At 43.7% G+C, this 25,316-nt stretch overlaps 3 protein-coding genes across 3 annotated transcripts; all 3 read right to left on the bottom strand.

The window, feature by feature from the left end:
- Window positions 1-548: 548 nt before the first annotated feature.
- Window positions 549-1,697, bottom strand: LOC136956423 (CD209 antigen-like protein C). Its single transcript, XM_067250319.1, has 5 exons — window positions 1,577-1,697; window positions 1,215-1,400; window positions 955-1,103; window positions 764-873; window positions 549-675 (listed from the first exon to the last, which is right to left on the bottom strand). The coding sequence occupies exons 1-5, from the start codon at window positions 1,695-1,697 to the stop codon at window positions 549-551; spliced, it is 693 nt and encodes a 230-aa protein (XP_067106420.1).
- Window positions 1,698-6,067: 4,370 nt separating this feature from the next.
- On the bottom strand, window positions 6,068-7,607 carry LOC136957028 (N-acetylaspartate synthetase-like). Its single transcript, XM_067251118.1, has 3 exons — window positions 7,406-7,607; window positions 6,715-6,879; window positions 6,068-6,462 (listed from the first exon to the last, which is right to left on the bottom strand). The coding sequence occupies exons 1-3, from the start codon at window positions 7,605-7,607 to the stop codon at window positions 6,068-6,070; spliced, it is 762 nt and encodes a 253-aa protein (XP_067107219.1).
- Window positions 7,608-16,009: 8,402 nt separating this feature from the next.
- rtn4rl2a (reticulon 4 receptor-like 2 a) lies at window positions 16,010-18,604 on the bottom strand. The gene is made up of 4 exons (XM_067250924.1): window positions 18,547-18,604; window positions 17,574-17,800; window positions 17,085-17,318; window positions 16,010-16,882 (listed from the first exon to the last, which is right to left on the bottom strand). The coding sequence occupies exons 1-4, from the start codon at window positions 18,602-18,604 to the stop codon at window positions 16,010-16,012; spliced, it is 1,392 nt and encodes a 463-aa protein (XP_067107025.1).
- Window positions 18,605-25,316: the final 6,712 nt, after the last annotated feature.

Here is a 25,316-nt window from a genome sequence, read left to right on the forward strand (position 1 = left end):
AAATCATTAAAAAATGACTAAGTGATGCCAAATGCTAAATAACTGAAAACAAAGCATGTTTGGACACCATCACTGTCACAGCCAGCCACACAAATGCCTATTTAGTTCATACTTTAACTTGATTCATACAAGAGTTGGCCTGATTAATTTGTATTGACAAAGCATGTTTTCCCGGGTCACATATTGTCTGGAATGTTTTGTTGTTCTTAATTTTACTCAAAATGTTAACTGTGCCGGTATTAGTCTATGGCCCTCAGATAAATAAAGCACAAACCAAAATCAAAAGCCATAACTGAATTTCAGTTATTCTATTATGCTGTTGTCGTAGTAGGCTACTTGAAAACAATGTCAAATTGAAATATAATAAATGTACAGACAAGTTATGAGGAATAATGATGAACACATTATGTTAAAAAATCCATACACATGGCAGAACCACAATTGTTGTCTTTCTACAACAGATTATCTAAAAAGACAGTGCAGATAATGTTGTTCCTCTCTTTTCTGACTGGGAAAAGAGAGCAATAGACCAACTGTAAAACCTGGGCCTATTTCTCACAGACCGCATGCAATTTTTTAGCACAAGGCATATCATTCCAAGCCATTCTAGAGGGGTCAAACTCAACACAATCTTCCCCTGAGTTTGCATTATTCGGCTCCCCTTGATCCCAGAAGCTACAATCCACACACAGAGAACACCACACATTATCATCATAGTCATACCATAATGAACATTTATAAGCAACAGGTTTTGTTGTCTTACTTTAGTGATGGATTGATCAGTTTGTTTCCATCCACCCAGGTCCAGGTCCCCTCAATCTCACCATCAGTCAAACCAATCCAGACTCGTTTTCCAAAATTTTGGAGAAAGGTCTAAAGTAGATAATTACATGATTCAGTGTTGGGCTCAGAGTTGTCAAGGTAATCACATCAATTGAAATGGTTGGCTCTCACCTGTTCCTCTCTGCTGTCTATGACCACCAAGTCAGCTCCTTTGCTCTTACAGTCCTGTCTGCTCTCAGCCCAGGATTTATCCTCAGTGGAGATATGATAAAAGCTGGAGCTAAACCTCTGCCATCCTTGTGGACATGGACCTTCTAGAACTATATATTTTTGACATGGAGATCATGTGACAAATCAGACCAGGAAGAACATGCTAAATGACTTGTGTCATTAATCACAACACTGATTAATGACAACTTATGTAAGCTTACCTCTGATTCTTTCATTCAGCTGGTCAGATTCTTGCTTCAACTGTTTTCTCTCTGCAGTCAGGGTGTTATAATTGTTTTCTAGACGGTCTCTCTCCCTTTCTAGCTGGTCTCTGTCAGCAGTCAAGTTACTGTATCGGAGCTGTTGGTCTCTCACCTCAGCATGATATTGACCTCTGAACCCTTGATCTGAAAAAGAGAAACAGAGGATTTGATGTACAGGAACCAGGTCCTATTAGACAACAACCTCATGTCCAAAGAGAATTACAGAATTACAGTATCATTACAGTGACATAAAAAAGGTCTAGTTCTATTTATGGTTCACCAGTACTGAAAAAGTGTAGGTTGAAACCCATCCTACTCACAGTGGAGGCCCAGTCCAGTGATCCCAGCCAGCAGGAGAACACACAGCAGACCCAGACACACTACAGCAGCTCTGTAGGGACTCCTCCCCCTCTGCTGAGAGACTGAATCACAGGGTTTCATTATAAGTATTGGACTCAGCATGTAAGATCATTATTATTAATATATAATTTTGTAGAATTAATCCAAAGTAAAACATATATACATTTTGACATTCATACTGATGTATTGCTACCCCATATCAAACACACATAATCATAGAAAGATCTAGAACCATCTGTCAGGGTTCTCCCAGTGCAGAATACCACAGCAGCTGATAAGGAGCATTCGTCATTTTCTTGAAAACAGTGAAACCACCCTTCCCTTTTCATGATAAATTTGCTGCTCAGCAGCAGGAAGTACTTTTTAGGCAACACACATTGCGATAAACCGTCCTGCCGGTAAATTTCTGTAACTTTTCAGCAACAGTAGCAAACGTATTACATTTTTAACACCCGCTAAAACAAAAACACAGAGCTAACAGGCTGAAGGAAGTGTAAACTAGCCAATTTATCATGAAGGGAATTGCATGAACGATCTGACCATGTTCATCCCTTTGTGACCACAGTGTACCACAGTGTACCTTTAAATAGCTACTTCCAGCAAGATAATGCACCTTGTATCAAAGGTCAAATCATCTCAAAGTGGTTTCTTGAACATTAAAATGAGTTCACTATACTCAAATGACCTTTACAGTCACCAAATCTCAATCCAATAGAGATCCTTTGGGATGTGGTGGAATGGGAGATTCGCATCATGGATGTGCAGTTGACAAATCTGCAGCAACTTAGTGATGCTATCACGTCAAGATGGACCAAAATCTCTGAGGAATGCTATATAAACACCCATAATCAAATTGAGATTTGGGTTAATCTGTCAGTGTTCTCCCAGAGCACTGTAGCGTCATTTTATTTAAGACTGAAATAGTATATAACTAAGTTAACACCGGAAGCAACCTTCCCCTTTCATGATAAATGTACTGCCCAGCAGTACGGTGAAACTTCCTCAAGTTGTGGTAAACCATGCTGCCAGTAGATTTCTATAACTCTTCAGCAACTGCAAATGTAGTACTTTTTTTTAACACCTGCTAAACCAAAAACACAGAGCTAACTGTTTGAAGGAAGTGTAAAAAAGCACATCTATCATGTCGAAAAAAAGCTTCCTTTTCTTAACAAATGTTTTGATATATGAAGAATATATAGGGCATACAGAAGAGAAAGAGAGGGGAAGACATGCAGAAAACGAACCAGAATTTAACCCCTACTTCAAAACATCAGCCCATGTGATGTCAAATCAAACTTTATTTATATAGCGCATTTCATACCAGATGGCAATACAATGCGCTTTAAGAGGGGAAAAGAGGGGAGGGGGAATACAAACACTTATGTTTGACACAAATTTTCCAGAGGGAAGCAAAAAATCTGCTTTGGACCAATATAGGAGAACTGTAAATAATCATCCCTGACCTCTCTGAAATGAGACGATCGAGCACTCTCCTGGGGAATGTGAGGTGCCAACATATTACAAAGCACACACATAGCATGAATTATTATTACATTATAGGAAGCATTACATGTTATACAAACAAAAATTAAAAAATAATTAAGTGAATTCATAAAATAAATACAACAGTTTAAATGAAAGGAAGGGAAATATATGTGCATTAAGAGTATATACATTACAAAACCCACTAAGCATTTAAGAGCAAGCTACTGGAAAATATTGGATTAACGAGAGGCCTATATACAGTACTTACCTGCCTAAAAGGGCCTATATTACCTGAAAAACCATAGGATACAAACAGCATTATAGAAAACAAGAAACATTTCAAAGCAAGCTTGTAAAGCTAATTATGCAGCAGAAGTACAAAGCTAGTGGAGGTGCTACTGACTTGTAAAGCCCGCACAGCAGCAATAGTAAAGGAACAGTACAGACCACAAAGTATCTTTCACTGCTTCTGGCTGATATGCACTACCTGCCTCTTTTAATGTCTATATCTATACACTAGTAAAAATGATAGGGCTGTTTCTTAACAGACATCTGATGGTGAATTTTACTTCTACCTGATTTGACCTGAACATGTTGTTGTTAGCTGACTAATAAACATGTGGATGACAATGTATGGATGGAGTGGACGTTTAGGGACCACAACCTGAATATTAGTTTATATGTACAAGTAGGATCTATAAAGTCTCAAATATGTGCTCTTTTATTACTTTTGTTGTTTTTCAGATATTTTCTGATATATAGTTGAGATTGTTATTGTTTTACTCTGTGTCTGTGCGCTTCAAGTCTTGAATTATCTGTTGCACTTACTATATGCAATTTGTACATCACTTTGGGTAGAAGTGTCTGCTAAATGAATACAAGTAACTGTAAATATTGATCAAAGATTCCTACAGTGTTCCAGACCAAAAATATGTATAGGTCAGAAGTGTAATATTACCTGATAGCTGAGCAGTAGATGGATCTTCTCTTGTGCTGGGACAGGAGGTCTTCACATTTTGATAAATGTCATCATCCATATTGATGGTCCTCTTCTTCTTAGAATAAGCTTCAGCTACAATCTCATCTGTGTTTGCATAGATTTCTTCTGACATCTTCACTCACTTTTCTCACAATGACAGTCTCAGTGCCTCATCTCTCTTTGTGAGCTTGTGTCAAGCGTCTGAGTGTGAGTGCTGGTCATCTACTTCCTCAGACTTTCTGATGTGTTTTTTTTTCTCAAGTTTGTAAAGGCTTGGTTTGTCAGCACAGTATGTAACCTTTAGTTTAAGGTTTTTTTACATTGGCCAAACAACCAAAACTAAGCCCCTTGGTCTGACAGAAGAGGGGTCAACTGGATAGTGCATTAGTATTAAGTTTTGAGTACACTGGAGATGTAGTTATTGAGTTCAGTTAGAGCAATAATGGTCAAAGTAAAGTGACATGAAAATGATATTTAATAGCAATGCAAATTAATTAAGTCAATTACACAATGAGGTGTGATAAACATCAAGCAAAAACTTCACCCAGCAAGGTAAGCTTTTAGCTTATACAAGGTGGGGGCAGGGTATCTAGAGGGGAAGACTAACTCTAATTTATAATGTCTGAGAATAACATGCATGCTTTCTATAAGTCTGACCATGATAAAATAGCATGTAATAAATGTTAACCAACAGCCAACAGCTGTTGTCCTGTCCAGACTGTTTACTCTCTGTGTGTCCTACCTCACACATATCTATGGAGTCCTAAACTGAGTCTTGAAAATAACTTTGACAGCATTGAACTCAAGAGGGCAGTGTGACACAAAGCAAGCCTTCAATAAAATGTTTTCCCTTTTGTGTGGTATATTGTTTTATGGCATGGATCAAGGTATTCAGCAGTATACATAATTCCACACACAAATGCAATTTTGGAGAGATTTTATTACATGTAAATGGATGCAGGTAAAATATAAAGTATTTACAAAATAAGCAGGACTTTATATACTAAGCATCATATTTATTAATCTGCTAGTAAAATCATTGTAATTGCTGTACAGTAGCTAATGCCATCAACGTCACTACTCAGAGAGAACACCTATTTCTCAAAGATCCATTGATTTTCTGCAGAACACACCTCGAGAATGAGAGTGGGTTTGTAAAAGGAGTTCCTACAGTTGTGAATTTTCTGCGTGGGTTAAACTGTATAGAATGAACAGTCTATAGAGTTCTATTGAGGTATAGTTACAACATATACATAACATATACATAAATAACATATAAATAACAAAGTCAACATATTCACTCTGCACCATTCCTCCTCTCTGTTAATCTCTCCTCCCTTTTATTCTCACCAGATCTCAGTCAGCACTGTCTCTGTCCATCATCTCACTGTGAGCATTATGCAGCTGGACTTAAGTCTCATAAAATAAATGTTAATCATAAAACTTAGCTTTTGTAATCCAGACCAGACTGTGTTCTCAAAGTGTACTACATCAAAAGCAAAATCTTAAAGAGAACAAAACTGAACACAAGAGGAAATTGTAACACCGATGACACAAACAACTGTTCTCCTATAGCACCTATTTCTTGCAGATCCATTTATTTCTTGTAGAACACACCTCATTCCATTTTGTTATAAATATTTTTTTTGTTTTCTCGCCTTTTCCATATTCATACATGCATGACAGAGAGTGAGAGGAGTAAGGGGCGAGAGGAAGAGGTACAGGAGGTCCTGACATCAGGGCAGGGTGGGGTGGAGTTGTTGTCCCTTATCATGCCTTGGCAGATGTAGCATGGTACAGTTAACATCTGGGGGGCCTCCAGCCCCTGAGACAACAGTCCATCAGCAGAATTCACTCATTGGTAACAAGAAACCATTTTGAAAGACAAGGATATTATTTGTGAAAAACTGTGAAACCTGACATTGTATCCTCAAACTTCTATACTCCTTACTGATTCATAATATTAAACTAGGTTAAGTCAAGAGAGTTAGTGTTGTCCATGAGTGTTTGTTTTGGCCTTAGGCATGTCCAGGTGGTAGTGATGATGCCGGACCCAGTAGAACACCCATTCCAGAACCAAGCGTCTTGCTCCGGGTACCGTATATCCGTTGGTTACGCCATTGCACCGAAACCCCAATTTCTGGTACAGCTTGTGGGCGGCTGGCGAATATGAGGTGGTTCCCAAAACGACCGAAGGGTTTCCGCGAGCTGAAGCAAATTCTAGAACTTTCTGACCCAGCAATTCGCCGACCCCGCGCCGTCTACAGCTTCGGTCCACAGCCATACGCTTCAGCTCCACAGCACCATCTCCACTCAGGTGACTGACCGCTGCTACCACACCTATTACTCTGTCCCCTTGGACTGCAACCCACAGGCAGCAGTCTGAAATATAGGAGACAGGAAGAGAATGGGAGATATCTGGCCTTTTTACAATTCATGTTGGCTAAAGCAGTTATTCCTAAATGATATTATCCTTATCGCACCGGGCCTGCTGAACATGCTCAGTTAATAGGCTACATACTGTACATTCCCATTTCTTTGCATCCTGTTCTACAACAATTTAAAATTTAAACCAACCTCCAACGTGCACTTCTCACTTGTATTCACCTTTTCAACATAGTGTCTCACTCTTACCTGGTGTGTTCATATAACATCCCTCGATGTCTCCCATGTCAGTGCGTTTAGCAATCTCCAGGTAACCTAGGGCGATTTGCCTGCTGTAGTAGTACCTCGCGCACAGGACAGCGATAGGCACCAGTGCCGTCAAGCACCAAGATTTTGTTGCAATAAGACACACAACTGGAAGGGAAACCATTAACAACTTAAATTACAACATGAAAAATGTATATACTGTAATTTGTCATAATATCACTGGACTCAAACTGCCTAATACGAAATGCCATTGCTTTTCTTTCAAGACTTCTTTCACTATCATGCCCAAAGGAATAACATTTGGCATAACATATCGGAAAGTCTAAGCATCCATATTATCCTTGAATTTTTAGAGTACGCCTAGTCTGTATGAAGAAGGGCAATAAAGAATAAACTAACCCAGGCAGTGTAAATAACTAAATGCAAAATTTAAAAGTTTTAAGGTTTGCGATCGGACCGACTGTGTGGTGACAAGGTGTCCTCGTCCATGTCTGTCAAAAAAGACAACGCGTGTCGTTTTCTTAATGAACCAACAAATAATATTCTATGGTTTGTTTTACAAGCCCTTATGGCCTTTTCAAAATGTTAAGATTTATTTTGGAACCAAAAACAAACTGTCCAGACAAACTGGCCTACACGGGCCAGAAAAAATAATAATCTTGATTTCACTTACGTGTCATAATGACATACAAGGACATACTTTCAGGATGATATTTTAAAGCTCTAAATGCAGTGTCCGGAATCATCTCATGCAGTCCGTCTTGAAAAATGCGCAGGACCTCTGGGTTATCTGAGTGTTCGAATTGACGCACAATAATGGCGTTTTTGTCGCCAACAACTTTCCTCTGTTCTCGTCTATGTATAAGGTTTTTCATATTGACAGATGTTGGACTGTGATCAGTAGCCTACAACCTTTACCTGTTAGTTCTTAACCCTTAAGCAAGGACAACCTACAACAATTAGTTTGTCACGCGCTTCCCAAATTCATTTGAAAGTTGTGTAAGGCTGGCTGTCACCCTGCCCCTCCTCTCATTTGCTCAAATCTGGAGTTGCTGGACAGAGTCTCTGCTTGATGGGTCTCACACCTCATTGTGTAACTAACTGTTGCATTGCTAGTCATATTAAGCAACTGGTTGATCTTGTTGTGTATGAAGGGAATTGTGAACCATTGTTCTGGGGGATTCTTCATCTCCTGAGGCAGGCCTTCTCCTCAGCTCTGGCTTGTCCTACTCCTTCTCCTTCCTCACCTCTTGCTTTCTCTCTCTGGTTTACAATAATCAAGGTAGAGTAGATAAGAGTTAACCTTCATTTTGTAACATGTTTGCCTTGTAATTGTAATTGATTTCATTCAATTGCAATGTTATTAAATTTTAATTTTAATTTAACCTTACTTTCACCATTCCTGATCTGATTTAACCCATAGACTGAAATACCTGCAATTCCATTGGTATTGGCATTATTTCTTTAATGTTTATACACGGTTCAGAGTCACTCAGCACTGACCCTTGTACACATTCTGGGTGGACCACCTCGGCATCCCTGGATTGACAACAGGCAGTCAGTAGTGCCTTCTTCCTCCTGAAGTCAACTACCATCTCCCTTGACTTCACCATGATGAGCTGTAAATGGTACTGAGAGATAGTGTTGTTTCAGTTCAACAGTACAAGCAATAGAGGGCGCTACAGAAACGTTTAACTAGAAGGGAACGCAATCATCATACTGTCATAGCACACATCTGTGTGTGTGTGTCTGTGGTTCAATTATCTTGCAAACCTGGCACTGTATGAAGTAGAAAATAAACAGGTATACTGCTGAAGACCCATGTACTTGCAGCGTAGGGTGTGAAATTGTTTGGATGAGCTTATCACAACAAAGAAATAATAAATGCATAAACGCATGATGAGCTGCATTAAGATGGAGCCATGGATCTCGTGAGACGCCAAAGCACACTGCACTAGTGTTAAACATTAAATAAAGTATTGAAGAATTAAAACGAATGTATAGATGGAGAGTGTGAAAGAGAGAGAGAGAGAGAGAGAGAGAGAGAGAGAGAGAGAGAGAGAGAGAGAGAAAATGAGCCAAATTCAGCTGGCACTATAGACTGACAGACGAGTAAAGCTCTGCAGTAGGATGAGTCGTGGAGGGGCGGACAGACTGAAGGACCTGTCGACATCAGAGAGGATCATGAAAAATGTCAGACCAGGCAAGCCCAAAAAAGCATGATGATGCAGCTGAACATTATTTTTACACTCAGAGAAAGAGTGAGAAATTATGCAATTTTTTGCAGTGTCTCCACCTGAAAGCACACTGTCCCAATTGTCACAGGATAAATATGGCAAAAATGTATTCAACTGTAGCATTGCATTCCATTAAAAGAGGAAGACTTCTATGAACATGTCACCTACAGCAGGAGATTGTTATTCTGGGATATTGCCTATGTTTCCATCAATTTAAATCTATCTAGATCTTTGGCAAGATTGTTGGGGCACGGGCAGAGAGAGAGAGAGGAAGAGGTGAAACAAGAGCGGTTCAGGACTGGTTCTAAAATGGATGCAGATAGAGGTCGAAGGGGAGCAGTGTCACATGCTCATCATTCACAAAGATATGGTGACATAATCCTCTTGTCACAGATGCGATTCCTGGCCGTCCTGTGTTTGGGAGGGAGATGTGTGTGTTTGTGTGTGCATATGTGTTACATTGGGTTAGAGCTATGTGGGATGGAATAACCTCCTGACTGTCATATAGTTTATGTTTCATCAAAGGATCAATACAACCCACACCTGAATACCTTGTTGACTGAAATGATGCAAAAACAAGTTGACATACATACAGCGATGAGAGTGGTAGAGTGAGAGGAGAGGCAGAGAGATTGACAGGAGTGGTTGCACAGCGCCATGGGCAGGATCGGAGTAGGCTCGACTAACGAGTCTCACAGAAACTTGGATGTGGAGAAACGGGGAGAGAGAAAGAGTGAAAATAGCAGTGGAGTGTGACCGGAGAGAGAGGGAGAGCTGAACAGTGGGAGCGAAGGGGGGGGGGGGGGTGTGTGAGGAGGTGAGGATGGCAGGGAAGATAGTCACACAAGATGTTTCAGAAATAGTAGCTAGCAAAACAGACAGACAGAGGAGGGGGTGGGGGAGCCTTTCATTCATGTCATTTCATTTTCACAATGACAAGCCTGTCACATTTCTCCTAACAAATCTTTTGTTTCCCACCTAAAGCGTTCTAGGGGCGGATGGTTTAAGTCATCTGTTCACTGCTTGGCAAGTCCATGACGTGACTGATTATTGGAGTGACACTGTACCTTCTCCTGTACAATCCTTATGTTATAGAAGTTTGCATGAATGTCATCAAAGTCATTGTAAGGTTACTTTCTCAGACCCATATAAAGCACAGATGAGTTGAGCATACCTGATTAATCCCAATTACTCTATATGGGAGTGAATCGAGAACTCGATGAACTTCTGGTAATGAGACATGCTTAGAGGTTGAAGAACAATGCCAGTGAACATACGTCACATAATGTACACACACACACATGCACGCACATAAACAAAATGTGCACACATTACCTAGTTATCTAATGCAATATGCAATATCATATCACTGGAATACACTGTAGCACAGTTGTTCATGCGTATCTTGTGACATAGTCTTAGGCTATTTAGGCTTTGGAGCTTGGTGTGAGTGTGCCTGCCTCGTGAGGTGTGTGTGTCTGTGTGTGTGTATCACGTGTGCGGAGTTTGCACGTGTGTGTGTTGCGTTTTGTGTGACAGTGACGTGAGGAATAACGTCTGTCTCCCAGCGGGCGCTCTGACGACACCAAAGACTGCCAGCGCGGGCGTGTGTCTGTGTGCGTGTGTGTCTGTGTGCGTGTGTGTCTGTGTGCCTGTGTGAGTGTGTGAGTGTGTGTCTGTGTGCGTGTGTGTCTGTGTGCGTGTGTGTCTGTGTGCGTGTGTGTCTGTGTGCCTGTGTGAGTGTGTGTCTGTGTGCGTGTGTGTCTGTGTGCGTGTGTGTCTGTGTGCGTGTGTGTCTGTGTGCCTGTGTGAGTGTGTGTCTGTCTGTGTGCGTGTGTGTCTGTATGCCTGTGTGTCTGTGTGCGTGAGCACATAAGCCCTCCAAATGTTCTCTCGCTGAGAGAAGGATCCAACTACGTGACTAAAACATCACATTTCTTCTGCTGCTCCTCTTTTTCTCCCCCATGTTTGAGCTGCCTCCCTCCCTCCTCTGCAACAGTTTGGCATCTTTTCGGGGGGGTGTGTGTGTTGGAGTGCGTTCTTTGTGTGTGTGTGTGTTTTTCATGTTTCTGTGCAAAATTAAACTGTTCCATAAATGTATGCCATTTCACAGTGACATGCAGGGGACAGTCAGATGTCCTTGTACATGGAGGACTGTCAGAAAGTTCATGGTGACACATTGTCAGATGAACATTTGCCTGAGTGTACATGTGTGTGGGTGCATGTGAATGTGCATGTGTGCTTGTGTCTGTGTGCATGGATTTGTGCGGCATTTATACAGATACTCAAGATCCAAATCAAAGGCTTTTTTGAGGGAGATCTTGTTAGCGAGACACAACTCTCCTCTCCTTTCTTTGAGTCAAGCACTAATTAAATCCCCAACGGCAGAGGAAAAAAGAGAGACGAGGGCACAGTACGCCGACATGAAGTGAACAAAGAAATAACAAAGTGGCAAACAGACCAGGTAGAGTTAGATCAGAGCCCGGTGTGAGTCATCCTGCACATACATAAAGAGAGAGAGAGAGAAACAAAAAGGAGAAGTTTTAACATGTTGCAACCTGTGATTATCTGAGTGTCATATTGAAAAGAAAGATGTTAGAGAAAGGTGCGATGGACGCAGGGGGAGAGGAGGATCGGTGACGTCTGATGACGGCGTTGGAGGGAGGGATGTGTGAAAGCAGTAAAGGGTTACAGTTTGGAGGGATGGAAAGAACAAGACAAGAGAAGAACATCTTTCAAAATTACGTGGGTGTTTTTTCAACAAAACATGGCAAAAAAGATGCAAAGAAGATGCTAAAATTAGTTGGCTGTGAGTGTTTGTGTGTCTGCTTATGAATAGAATGTACAGGCAAGTTGCATTATCTCTATGGTACATCATACTGTTGACGCACAGACTTGTGTTGCGAAATCACGCCTGGAGACACACCCCTATCTCCACCTTACCTCATCCCCCCCTTCTCTCTCTCTGTCCTCTCCATCTTTTTCTCTCTTTTTCATTCACCCGCTCTTCTGACTCACTACTCAGACTCATTAATATTCACATCAGTACGCATATTTCCTCTAGAGGCCCGGCCTCTGTGATCTCACAAATGATCTCACTGCCTCGCCGTTGATTGGCATGGACGCCATCCAATCAATGCCCACGCATCCTGCGTGCTGTCACTGCGTCACTCAGTCTGCCCCATCCAATCAGGGTGCTGGACAGTGTCCCTCCACAGTGTTGCCTCACCCCTGCCTAATATAGACTTGGAAAGCTGTTGTGTTAGTCATGGATGATAAGTTTGTACAGCTACTTTCCTGTGGATATGTATATACTGTCACGTGTTGGTGTCATGTTACAGGTGCGTTGTTTGATTTTGGCCACACTCAAAGCTGGCAGTGCCTACCCTGCACAGCTGCTTTCAACCATCACCATCTGCCCAAACACAGAGAAAGAGATGGAGAGAGAGAGAGAGAGAGAGAGAGAGAGAGAGAGAGAGAGAGAGACAATAGAAAGAGGTGGTGAGAAAGAAGTGGATGACACGTGAGAGAATGGGAGTGTGTGAAAGAGAGAGAAGGAAGAAAAAAGAGAGGAAGGGAGAGATCAACAGAGATATAGAAACAAGACAAAGATAATGGCTAGGCACAGGCTTTTTGGAGCTGCCTGTGTGGCATGTGTGCAGACGTGTGTGTGTTGCTTGGTAATGACTTCTGGCCACCAATTGTGTATACTGAGCAGATTGGTGCAGCAGCATTGTGTGTTCCAGAATGTCCCGCAGGGCATAAGCTTCAATCTTTTGGTATGTCATTATCCTGTGTGTTGCTATTGGTTACTATTAACTTAAGATAGATATTTGCCTGGAACTATAGTATGTATGTGTGTGTGTGTGTATTTGTGTGTATGTGTGAGCTGGATGTCCCTCTGGACTTCAGTAACAGTATCTGGATGATAGTCAGGGCTTAAAATGAAACACCCACACAAAGAGATTTTTTTTCTTCAAATAAATGTACATATTTATTTATGATCACATGTTGCCTTCTACTCATCTTTTACAATAAAGAGATTAGACAGATTGACAAATCAATCCCACAGACGAGCAAAAACAATAAATGCTCTTTTGCCTGAGTGTGTATACACACACACACATACACACATGCACACACATACAGAGACAAACAAATACAAACAACTCACACAGGGTTGAAATGCTATGTTGAATGGTGCTTTGGTCATCTGAAAGTGACCTTACTGTTGTGGCAGCTAAAGAGCACCAAGGCCCAGTTTGACCTCACCCTCATGGTTGACATGTACACAAAAGGCCAAACACTCTGACATAGTCAGGAGACTTGAGATACAGTATATTCAGTATGAACTACTGGACTATTTTCTTGTTAGTGAACAGTCTGCTGTTGATTCACTGATACTGAAAAAAAAAAAGCTCCAAGTAAGTATTATTAAAATAAAACCAAAACATGTTCCAAGTACATAACCATTAGAGCTGTCTGTCCTGCATTTAGTTGTGTGTGTGTGTGTGTGTGTGTGTGTGTGTGTGTGTGTGTGTGTGTGTGTGTGTGTGTGTGTGTGTGTGTGTGTGTGTGTGTGTGTGTGTGTAGGTATGTATGTATATGTGTGTTTGTTTGTGTGTGGGTCTGTGTGTGTGTGTGTGTGTGTGTGTGTGTAGGTATGTATGTATATGTGTGTTTGTTTGTGTGTGGGTCTGTATACGCCTCGCTGGCCTCCTACTCTCCCAGATCTTGTCCTTACCCTTCCCACCTACCGGCAACAAGCTTCATAAGAGAGAGGAACTGCTCTCTCTCCCACCCATTCTATATTACTTTTCCATCTGCCTCTCTTCACTCAACTCTTCATAAAAGGATTGAGAGAGAGGTGACCAGATAAAGGAACAGGTGAACACGAAAGCATGTGAAAAAAAGAAAGAATCGAGAGGAGAGGCGAAAATAAGTAAAGACGTCATCACGCCTCCTAAATCCGATCTCCCATGAAGCCTAGTGAAGACTAAGAGAGAATGCTGGGAGGATGGATGATAGGAGAGAGGAAAAGCAGGAAAGAGGGATGGGGAAGTGAATGAAGTGATGGAAGTGTGAAGTTGAATGGATGCCTGTTTTTGGTCACTTCCAGTTGACGTCAACCCAGCATTACACCAATCGGATTGCTCTCTCTCCCCCTCGTTATTCACTCTCTCTCAGTCTGACTGATCTATTTTCTGCTGGTTATACTTAGTTGTAAAAGCATATACAAGTCTGTCTGTCCGGACAGTTTGTCCCTAGTCGGTCTGTCCATCACTGAATCACCTCATCATCTTGGCATCTTAGTTATCGAATAATCTGCCAGACTGTTTTTTATCCATCCATTCATCCATATGTTTGCAAATACCTTTATCTATTATTCAATCCATCCATCTATACATCCATTCTCCCCCAGTCTCCAACCACAGATGTCCATCCTGTGGGCGGCACTAGGACAACAGAAGGTCTGGTTAGTCAGTTTATTCCCAAGGGTGGGTTTGGAGTTCGGTTCAGACATGTTTTGTCACGTTTTAGTCATCCCGCGCCCTAATTCCAGTTCTTTCTCTCCCTTTTTTCGGGTGCCAATGAGGCCAGTTTCTGACCTTTCACTTTTCTTGCTCAATGTCATGTATTGTCTTGCTCACATTTCAGTTGAAAGCAGAAGGATTGAGGGCTGAGGGTGGTGACAAGGTGAGAAGTGCAAGGATATTTTTGAGATGAGAGTCTCGTTCTCTTAGGTTCTTGAGATTCTTTTAGCCTTCCGAGATGTGAGTGTACTCGCTATGTTGGTCATATTTGTAGGAAGGAGATGTCCCCAAAGAAATGTCTCACAAGGTTATTTAGAATATTCCATCACTCTTTTATCCAGACAGCTCATTCGTAAACTCACATTCTGTCAACAATCAATTGTATGACATACAGAAATCACCAATCAGAGCCTTTCAGGAAACATTATTTCCCTGTGGCTTCCGAGATGACATAAAATTTACAAGAGGTGAAAAACACGAAATGATTAAATGGCTAATAAAACAATGCTTGATGCAATGAATGTATTACTTGTCTCTCCGTTTGTCTCAGTGTCTAGGGCCAGCACTGTCGCGTACACCATCTTCTTATTTCTTTCTAGCTTCTTTCAGTCTTTTCATAACTCTCTCTTGCCTGTTCTGACCTTGCTGTCCATCCCTCACTCCCCCGCTGCCTTGCTTTCCTCGTAGAATCGCAACAGCATTCTTGCATGCTCGTTCTCCCCCCCTAGCTTTCACTCTGCCTCTTCTTTTCTTGATTTCATCCTACCACTCCCTATCTAGCTTCAACTCTTTTTCTCTCTGAATGACTGTCCTTCAATCCAAATCCCTTACTTGTTTTATTCTCTGCTCAGCCCTGCACAAAATCACCTTCACTCTTTCAATAGAAAGAATATGCTTAAATGAAATGTTCACAGCAGACTTGGTGGGTATGTAAACATCAGCTAGCATGTCAATGAATCTATTTACATCTTCAGTTGTTACAGTTAATGCAACAATGGCAGTTATGGCTGCTGTATAGCTATCAACGAAACTGTAGCGGTAGCGCTGATGCTAACAGTACTTATTGTCGTTAGCAGCTAGTTGAACCTATGTCATCTTAGTTGTACTGTTAGGAAGTTTAGTTTAAGTGACAACACCGAGAGAACCATTTACAACAGTAGTAGTAGTAGTAGTAGTAGTTAGCAGTAGCACTGAGGATTGTCATGGCAACACTGGCAGTGTGACCTCTGACCGTTGTGATATCACAAGGGTCATAGTTGAGCACCTGCACCTGTTGGTGGTGTAGTCCTATAGCCCTAGCTGTTAACATTCAACAGCCCAGTGTAGTGTGTACATAGCCCTGTGTGTGATAGATGTTTCTATCTCTCTAACTATACCCCCCTATCTCCAGAGCTGTTGAGGTAAGATATTCTCAACATTTAGGCAAAGGGGGGTGGCAGAGTTTTCAACAGGGAGGTGGATGGGTCCTCGCTGTCCTAAAAAGGGCATCGGACAAAACTAAAGAGTTCAGCCAAATAGAAGGTGCAGATTGAGAGTGAAGGAGAGGACAGCAAGAGCCAGGAGGGAGATGAGGGAGGGGGTGGGAGGGGTGGAGGAAGGGGCGGCGGCAGACGAGGGGGGCAGGAGGTCAAAGTCGGGCGGGCACTCGAGCTCGAAGCAGCGCAGCGTGGCGCCCGCATCCTCGTTGCCGTAGTTGGCCCAGTACTCCTCGGCTTCCAGCTTTGGCAGCGCCATCTCCTCCTCGCCCAGCTCGTACTTGACAGAGGTGGTCAAGGAGGGACTCTTGCCACCATAGGGGGCTGCCTTGATGGTCTCAGAGCTTTTCTCGAAGAGGCCCTTGCTGGCGGACTGGGGCTTGTTCTTGGAGAACCACCAGCGAGTCTTGGTGCTGAAGGTGGTGGTGGTGGAGCCGCCGATGGAGCCGGGGTCGGGCAGGGGGCAGGGGGCAAAGTCCATCTCGCGCAGGAAACGCAGGTCGGTGCCACGGCGATTGGAGGGGGAGGAGCACATCAGCTCGGAGGAGGAGACGCGGGCGCCACGGAACCACTCCCACAGGGAGCGGGCTTCACAGCCGCAGGACCAGGGGTTGTCGTTGAGACGGAGGAACTCGATGCCCTGGGTGTCTCTCAGAGCCTGGCTGGGCAGCTCCGCCAGGGAGTTGTTGAACAGGAAAAGCATGGTCAAACGGCCAAGGTCGCGGAACGCCCGGCGGTTGACCTGCCGCACGCGGTTGTCGTGGATGAGGAGGCGGTCCAGGTTGACCAGGCCACGGAACACGTTCTCGGACAGTGTGCGGATACGGTTGCCATGCAGGAAGAGCTGGCTCAGGTTGATGAGGTCAGAGAAGAGGTCGTCCTGCAGGAAGTGGAGCTGGTTCTCCTAAAAGGAGGCAGGAAATAGAGGCTGGGTAAGGGAGAGGAAGGCTTCCAACATTCTCAAAACAATCTTATGTGTGTGTGAGTATGTTTTTGTGTTGACATGAGTGTACACGATGAGCATGCTCTATGTGTATGTATGTCTGTCCGGTGTATATGTGTGTGTGTGTGTCCGTGTGTGTGCATTCGTGTGTGTTAGTACCTACCTGCAAGTAAAGAAAATGCAGGCTGTAAAGCTTGTGGAAGATGTCATGGGGCAGGGCGTTGAGCTTGCAGCGGTGCATGTGGAGACTCTGGAGCTTCTCCAGGCCCCGGAAGGCGCCCCCCTCCAGCCTGTGCAGGTGAGGGTTGTCTCCAAGGTCCAGCTCCTCCAGGTCCCTCAGCTCACTGAAAGCACCAGCTTCAATCCATGTGATGTTGTTGGAGAACAGCCACAGAACCTGGACAGAGGGTTCAATAGGGATCATGTTTAATTTGATCATTGATCTATATTTATCTACATGCCGTTTGTTTATCTAGCTATTTATATATGGCAACGTGTGACACACAATAAACACTTGAGGTTTATTTTTATTTTTTTTCTGAGTAAAGGGCACTAAATAAATGTAAAACTCACAAACTAAGTTTGTCTGTCTGACAGTTCAAACAGTTCAGTCTGCATTGTCTCTCTATTTACTTCATAATATTTCTCTTACCTGAGTTCCAAATCCGAAAGATCCCACTCTGAGCTCCGTAATCCGGTTGTTCTGGAGGAAAACGCGTTGCGAGTCGTAGGGCACTCCCGCTGGCACGAGGGTGAAGTTCTGCGCCTGGCAGCTCACGGTCATCGGCGTCGGGTAGCACACGCACAAGTGCGGGCACGCCTGAGCCGGACTGGGCTTGCCAAGGACCAACCACACAACCAGCCACATGGAGAGACCACCTGGGAAAAAAGGGGGTCACCGTGAAAATTTAGTCCAACTGCGGGCTGAGCGAGAGGCCGTTCGGCCAAGGAGCTGTCCAACGGCCGTGCTGCTAAAATGACTATAGGCACTCCCGCTGCACTCCCGCTAATGAAATAGAAAATTGCTTATTTCGTATGCAAACATTGGTTTTCTATGTGTAGAATACATAACAATATATATATAACTAGTGTTGGGACTTTTTAACCATCAATCAAGCAATTTAAGATAGGAAATATTTCCCCGGTAGGCCCATTTTAAAGCATTGCTGAGGTTTTCTCGAGTTATATTACAAAATATGAACATTGCTGCGTCTACAATTCCTCATATGATTACGAAATATGACGCAGAGGATAGATTCAGTGGGTGTAGGTGTTGCAAAGTCTATGCGTAAAACTCAGATAGCTCACTCTATTTGCGCCAACAATTACGCACAGTGCAATTGGAATGCAATAGGTAAAACATAATTAGATAATTACAACCCCAAAATGTAATGAATGCTACAAACTCCAGTTCCATATTTAAGGTATAGCCTACGTGCCACATGAAACAGAACTAAACTTTTCCCAACACAATACCAAAACTTCCCAATGTATTAAACACTGCATAATTTAGACTACTAAGGATCCAACAATCCTATCAAATGCGTAATGCAATGATAATTTGCTCACATGTATGCAAGACAACTAAGTGCACATAAACCGCAGGAGACACGAATGAAACTTACTTTTGCAGTTGCGTATGATGGAGCATCGTCGGCTCCGAGCAGTCGTAGGGGTTTCCATCCTGAACCAAAGTCGAAAGCGAGTTAGCCTGAAAGGGCGAAGTAATGCCTGCTATCTCTGCTGATGATCTGGTTCCTGAGTCGGAGCGACTGAGAGAGTGCCGATTGTCAGAACCCGGTGTCCATTTATACTCGAGCTGTCGTAGCGCCTACGGCAGTGGGCACCGTGGAATCTCTCATACGTCACAGCCCAGGTCAATAATGCGGGCGGGTGGCGCACAACGAAAAGAGGATGGGAGGGAGGATTCTTGGAGAACTGAGCGCGCGCAATCGCAGTTAGTAGACCTTTCCTTGTCTCAGACAAGAGAAAGGAGGAGACTCGATGCATCACCACAAATGAAAGGAAGAGAGGCGTGGAGATACCGATAAAGCAAGGGGGGCCCAAGGAACGGCACGGTGCCCGGTAATGACTGCGCTTTGTGGAGGAGCGGATGACGGGTAGGAGATGGGCAAGAGGCTCACTTCCTGGCTTGCGTTTAGAGAGGCCGGTATGGTCTGCTTCCGGCATTTCGCAGAGTCAAACAGTTGAATGAAAAGAAGATAGTGGTGATGTGATTCATAGAGGCCAGGAGTAAACCCCTGAAATATGATTAAGCACTCGAAGGGACCCATTTACCGCCAAAAGAAAGAGGCAGTCAAAAAATCGACACTTTTGAACGACATATTTGATGTAGGATTTAAAGTGTTGGTTGACCGAGACACAGTCATGCATGAGCTGAACCAGAATAGATTATGATGATTGCGTTACTGGTAATGAGGAGCGTCATAATATTGATGGTTTTGACGAGGGTGATGGTGAAAATTATGCACTTCAGAATGGCTTTATAATTTCAAATTCAACACTTGTGTGTCATGGCTGGGACAGAAACTCAGATCAACTTGGGTATCTTGTCAGTCAGTCAGTCAGTCAGTCAGTCAGTCAGTCAGTTAATCAGAACTAGACCAAAGCTTATTGACTCTTAAGTATTAAGTTTAAGCTTGTGTCCAATTGTATAACAAACCCCCTCATTTTGGGACTGCAGGTGGAACTAAGAGAACAATTTTTTTTAGGAGTAGGTTTTGGGGTTCCTTTGAGTTGGTAGCTTACTGCATAGGCACACTTAGCTAAAAACGAGGGAACATGAAGACAGACAGAGATTTAAAAGAGATGAGAGATTTGTAGTGCCAATAGACAGGTAAATAAGTGGGATAGACATGCATGTAGACCAACAGACAGGAAGACTGAAGGGCGACTGATGACATATATGCAGGTAGACAGAAGTTGGATTACATTTTTGAAACTTCAGGTAATTGGCTACAAGTAGTCAGACAGACAGTCAGCCTGTCAGAGAGTCAGTCAGACAGTCAATCAATAAGTCAGTCAGTCAGAGAGTCAGTCAGACAGACAGATAAACAAATGAGTAAGCCAGGGGAACCATCCATCCATTCATCCATTTGTGTTGTTTTTCACACCTCCTCCTCTGGCGATCTGGACCCAATGTTGCTAACATTCCAGCCCACATGCATGACTAAGTCTCTCTCTCTTTATCTCTCTCTCTCACACACACACACACACACACACACACACACACACACACACACACACACACACACACACACACAGGCTTTCCCTTTCTACTCCCACGCCACCAGCTGTGTGTTTGAAATGCAGTCTTATCGAACAGTGTTGATCTATGCATCTATGGTTGGCATGTATTGAATCAGAATCAGAATCAGAAAGGGATTTATTCGCCATGAAAGTTTGCACAGACAAGGAATTTGCTTTGGCAGGAAGGTGCATACAATAAACATATACCTAAAATTTAAATATGTGGACTAACTATACTAAGGGTACATAAACTAGCAGTACTAAGTGGGATAAATATAAGTTGCCGTAAATTACAATATAAAAATACAAAAATACAAATATTACAAAAAATACAAATGTACAAGATACCATGTTGTGGTGCAGTGCAAAAGCAGTGTGTTTTAAGCAATAAGTCATTTGAGTCAGTGTGGTCCCTTGGCCTTGTTGAAGAGGCCAACAGCGGAAGGGAAGAAACTGCCGTGTGGGCACTGGTTATAGTCACAGTCAACGGCTTCTATGTGTTTAAGTTACATTGACATACATGGGCTTCCCTCTTCCCCAGTTAGTGTGTGTGTGCATGTGTGTGTGTGCATGTGTGTGTGTGAGGGGCGGGGGGAATTCTGTAAGGGGTTCAACCTATCAATGGTAAACTCTATAGATGTGCATACTTTTTATGAGACTATATGAGTTTTCTACATAAGGCAAATCAATCTCATTTGTCAAATTGGAGTTCCTATACTGTAAGTTCCATTAATACTCCAACATTTTTATTTTATTTTAATGGTGCAATTTCCCAAACTGTACCATGTAAAAAATTCACACGTGTGGTACGAGACACGGGGCACCAAGTTTGTGTGTGTGTGTTTGGGAGAGGGTGTGTGTGTGTGAGAATGTGTGTGAGAATGTGTTAGCAGGTTGCCTCAGGTACAGTCACACTACCCAGTTATGTGTGTGAAGCGTCCCGTTTAGAGTGGACCGGGCGCAATCAAACACACGAGTGGTGAGGGGACGGAGGGTTGCCAGGGCAATGGCAATGCGGTTATCCTTGTGATGTGGAAACAGTGGCGACACCACCTGTGGGGATCGGATAATGATGGAGAAGACACTCACATAAACACACATTTTCACTCATGCAGACAGATGTAGGCTACACGGACCCGGAAATACACGCATACAAACACACTCACAGACGTGCATGCTTTAATTGAACTCCAAGAATACCACTTTGACAAAAGCTTTTTATGTTTTCTTTATACCCTGCCTGCTCAGATCCTCTCTCCATCTCCCTCTGTGTCTCCGGTCCTTTTCTCTCTTTCATACACGCACACATCCTCCCCTCCAGTGCAACTTTTCTGCTTTCATTCTTTCCTCCCCTTGGCGTCACCACTTCCGATTTCCCATATCTGTCCTCCGTCTCAGTGCCTTGTCGCCACACCGTCATACTGTTTAGCCCTCCCTGCACAAACTCTCTGACCCTCTTCTCTCCCATCTCTCCATCCTGGCAGTCCTGGCAGCCTGGTTCTCACTGTCCGCTCGGACCATTTAGAGCTCATTCATCTCTATTCATTTGCCGCACTTTGAGGCTCATGTTCGGTTTAGTTCAAGTGGTACACTGTATAAGCACAATGGAATGTGCGCGTCGAAATCTGTGTCTGTGAAAGCATTCCAGAGTAATTGTTTGGCCCTAAAACGTGTATGATGTCACGTTCTTGTATAACACTGACCCCCATGAGCATGCCCATGGCCATCCAGTCCACTCTTCCCCCCCTTCTTCCATCTTCTGTCCTCCCTCCTTTATACTTGATATGTTGCCTCTCATTCTATCTAGAGGCTTCTAGATGGAAGATACCTCTCTCTCTCTCTCACACACACCTATACACACACACACACACACCCACACACACCCACACCCACCCTTCCCTGTGGAATACCATTAGTACCTTCCTCTCCCCCCCCCCCTCTATTTCTCTCTCCCTCCCCTCTCTCTCATGATCTTCCACTCTCCTTGCATTCTTCATTGCACACTTGGTCTTTGTGTCACCCACACACTTTCTCTCCTGTGCGCCTTCCTCAGTACTAGTATTTTCATGTGCTTCATCTCTCATTCTTTCTTTTATTCTCTCACTCCCCTTTTTACGAAGTGTGGTTGTTCGTTATCCATTCATCCAAGCAGTTCCACTTCAGGTACTGAATTTACACAACATCACCTTTCAGCCCCCTCGACATGTGTGGGTGTGTGTGTGCGTGTATGTGCACAAACATACACTAACATGCCTTGTGTATGTTAAACATTGTGTGTGTAAGCATCCCCCTCGTTAACGCTGAAAGGCAGGTGTAAGCGTCCGCCAGTTCTTCTTGTTGTGAAAATATTCATCGACACTGCATAGTGATGATCCTCTCTCTCGACTTGCCCTCTTTTTTCTGTCGCTTTTCACTTCTCTCACTTAAACCTCCAATTTCTCTGTGCGCTTACTCTTCCTGTCTCTCTTTTTGTGATTATCTCTCTCTTTCTCGGTCTTTCTCATTCTTCCCCGCTCTCTCTCGCTCGCTCTCTCTCTCTCTCTCTCTCTCTCGCTCTCTCTCTGTCATTCTCTCTAATTGCAATTCGCTCCCCATCTATTACAAATGGGCATTTATTGTTCCACAATATTGTTTCAAATACCACTAGCCAGTAGATGCCTCCAGAGAAATATATTTTCTGGTCCCACTCACCCCCCATCTCCATTTAGGCCCACACCCCAGACAACAGTCTCCTCTGCATCCTCTTTCATCCCCCCCATCCTCCTCTCCTCCAGACCCCAGACTCTATTCCCTGCCCCATCCTCCTCTCCTCCAGACCCCAGACTCTATTCCCTGCCCCTTCCTCTTCTCCTCCAGACCCCAGACTCTATTCCCTGCCCCATCCTCCTCTCCTCCAGACCCCAGACTCTATTCCCTGCCCCTTCCTCTTCTCCTCCAGACCCCAGACTCTATTCCCTGCCCCATCCTCCTCTCCTCCAGACCCCAGACTCTATTCTCTGCCCCATCCTCCTCTCCTCCAGACCCCAAACTCTATTCCCTGCCCCATCCTCCTCTCCTCCAGACCCCAGACTCTATTCCCTCAGCCCCTTGTCCTTCTGCTCTTCTCCTCCTTCTTCATCTTTATTTTTAAACACACAGCCTCAAGTGCGTGTCACTGATGACGCAGATGGTGGCGCAACACTGATAGATCGCTAAGAGAGAAAGAAAAGGTGGTGAGTGAGAGAGAGAAAGAGAGAGAGAGAGAGAGAGAGAGAGAGAGAGAAAGAGAGAGAGAGAGAGAGAGAGAGAGAGAGAAAGAGAGAGAAAGAGAGAGAGCCGGCAAGAGAGACAGAAGAGTGAGAAAGAGATGGGAGGGTTGACAGAGACAGACAACTAACTGGAATAAATTGAGGTCCCCCCATAGGTATGATGACAAGTTCCACACCTGCTGTGAGTTACTCATGTCAGTACCTGGAGTTCATGTATTCCATGTAGTTGCATTGAGTTCTGTGGGGTATCAAGCCTCTGTCTCTGTCTCTCCTATAACGTTAACTCACCCACTCGTTCACTGACAGAGTTACATACCATCCTTACATCACCAACGGAAAGATTTCTTTATGGAGGCTGAGAAAGCCCAGTGACGTGACACATACAAGCTGTGTTGTGTATGTGACTGTTTTAAACATTCAGCTCATGTCTCCTGAGCATACATTATATGTGTACAGCACAGATCAATAGATGTAAATATAATTGTTCATTTTAGCATCTTCATTTGCCCGACTATGGAGATGAGAAGAGAGCGGTAGAGACAGAAGCTACGTAGAGACAGCAGGCCGTGCTTTGAGCACTTTCCAACATGAGCTCCTTCCAGATTTCTCTCATGTATTACCTTTTTAGTCTAAGTAAATTGAATTAAATTGAATGTGGAATTAATGCATTTTGGTCCCTACCCTGTTCATCCTTTACTGTGAAATAACAAACCCCACCCTCTAGTGCCAGGAGAGCTTAACTACAGGCCCTCCTCAAAGACAGGCTCTCCAATATAGTTAAACTGAGACACCCATAATACTGGTGTATTGGATAGAAACTGATTTAAGGTGAGTTGAGTTGTTTGCTGTGCAACGATGCCTCGTTGTAAAAACAGCACTTCATCCAGACCTCATTCATCCAGACCACCTGCCTCCAGTCTCAGCCTCCTCCATGTTAGTGACAGCCTCTCTAACTAACCAGCCGTATGTGTCCTCATGCTGCCGTAAACCCTTCAGGCAAGAAGAGAGGATTGAGGAGGAGCAGAGTGGGATGGGGGGGGGGGGGGGGGTGGAGGGGGAGTGGGAATTGTGTGGATTGAAAGATGATGCACACATACACACTCACACATTCTCATTACAAACCACTGCACTCCTGGTCAGCCGAGAGCAGTCCCAATTCGCACAATGACGTCAGAGTCGAGTCGGCGTCTGAGCTGGGGGGCAAGCAGAACCGAGGTCGGGGGAACTGACGTCAACAATTTCCTCGCTCCGATCCAAGTTTAGCAGCCTGTGGAGGAGGGTGTTGGCTCTCTAAGGTATCCTTCCTGCCAGTATTTATAGCAAGAGGTAGATAGGCTGCAGGTGGGGAAACTAAATAGTACTAGTAGGTTTGTAACGAGGGGGAGAAAGAGGGGAAAGAAGGGGAAGGAAGGTGGGATGAAAGAATGGGTATAGTGGAAAGTGAAGTGGAGGGAGGCTTGGATGGAGAGGAAGGAACGTCTATAGTCAGAAGTCTAATTGCAATCTTAAGAACAGGTGGAGATGTTTTTTGTTAGAGGAGGAAAAAGGTAGGAGAGGGGGGAGACAGAGTGAAGGAGTAGGAGTGTGTATAGATGGAATTATGCAGCAGGTGAAGAAGTAAAGTTTTCCTTTTACGTGAAGAATGGATAGACAGAGGGAGGGAAGGGGGAGGACGGCAGGACTAAGGGGCTGGTTTCACAGGTCACAGAAAGTTGTTTTCAAAAACAAATTAATTATTCACAGTCTTCAACAGATTTACCACAATAGGCTGGGCTCCTGTAGGTGCCAAGAGCACTTCATTGATCCTTCGAATGAAAGAACTGTACACAAACACACATTGAGTGAACAGAACACACTTGAGTTACCACAGTCTATAG

This window comes from Osmerus mordax, chromosome 14 (genome assembly GCF_038355195.1).
Source record: "Osmerus mordax isolate fOsmMor3 chromosome 14, fOsmMor3.pri, whole genome shotgun sequence".
Lineage (NCBI taxonomy): Eukaryota > Metazoa > Chordata > Actinopteri > Osmeriformes > Osmeridae > Osmerus > Osmerus mordax.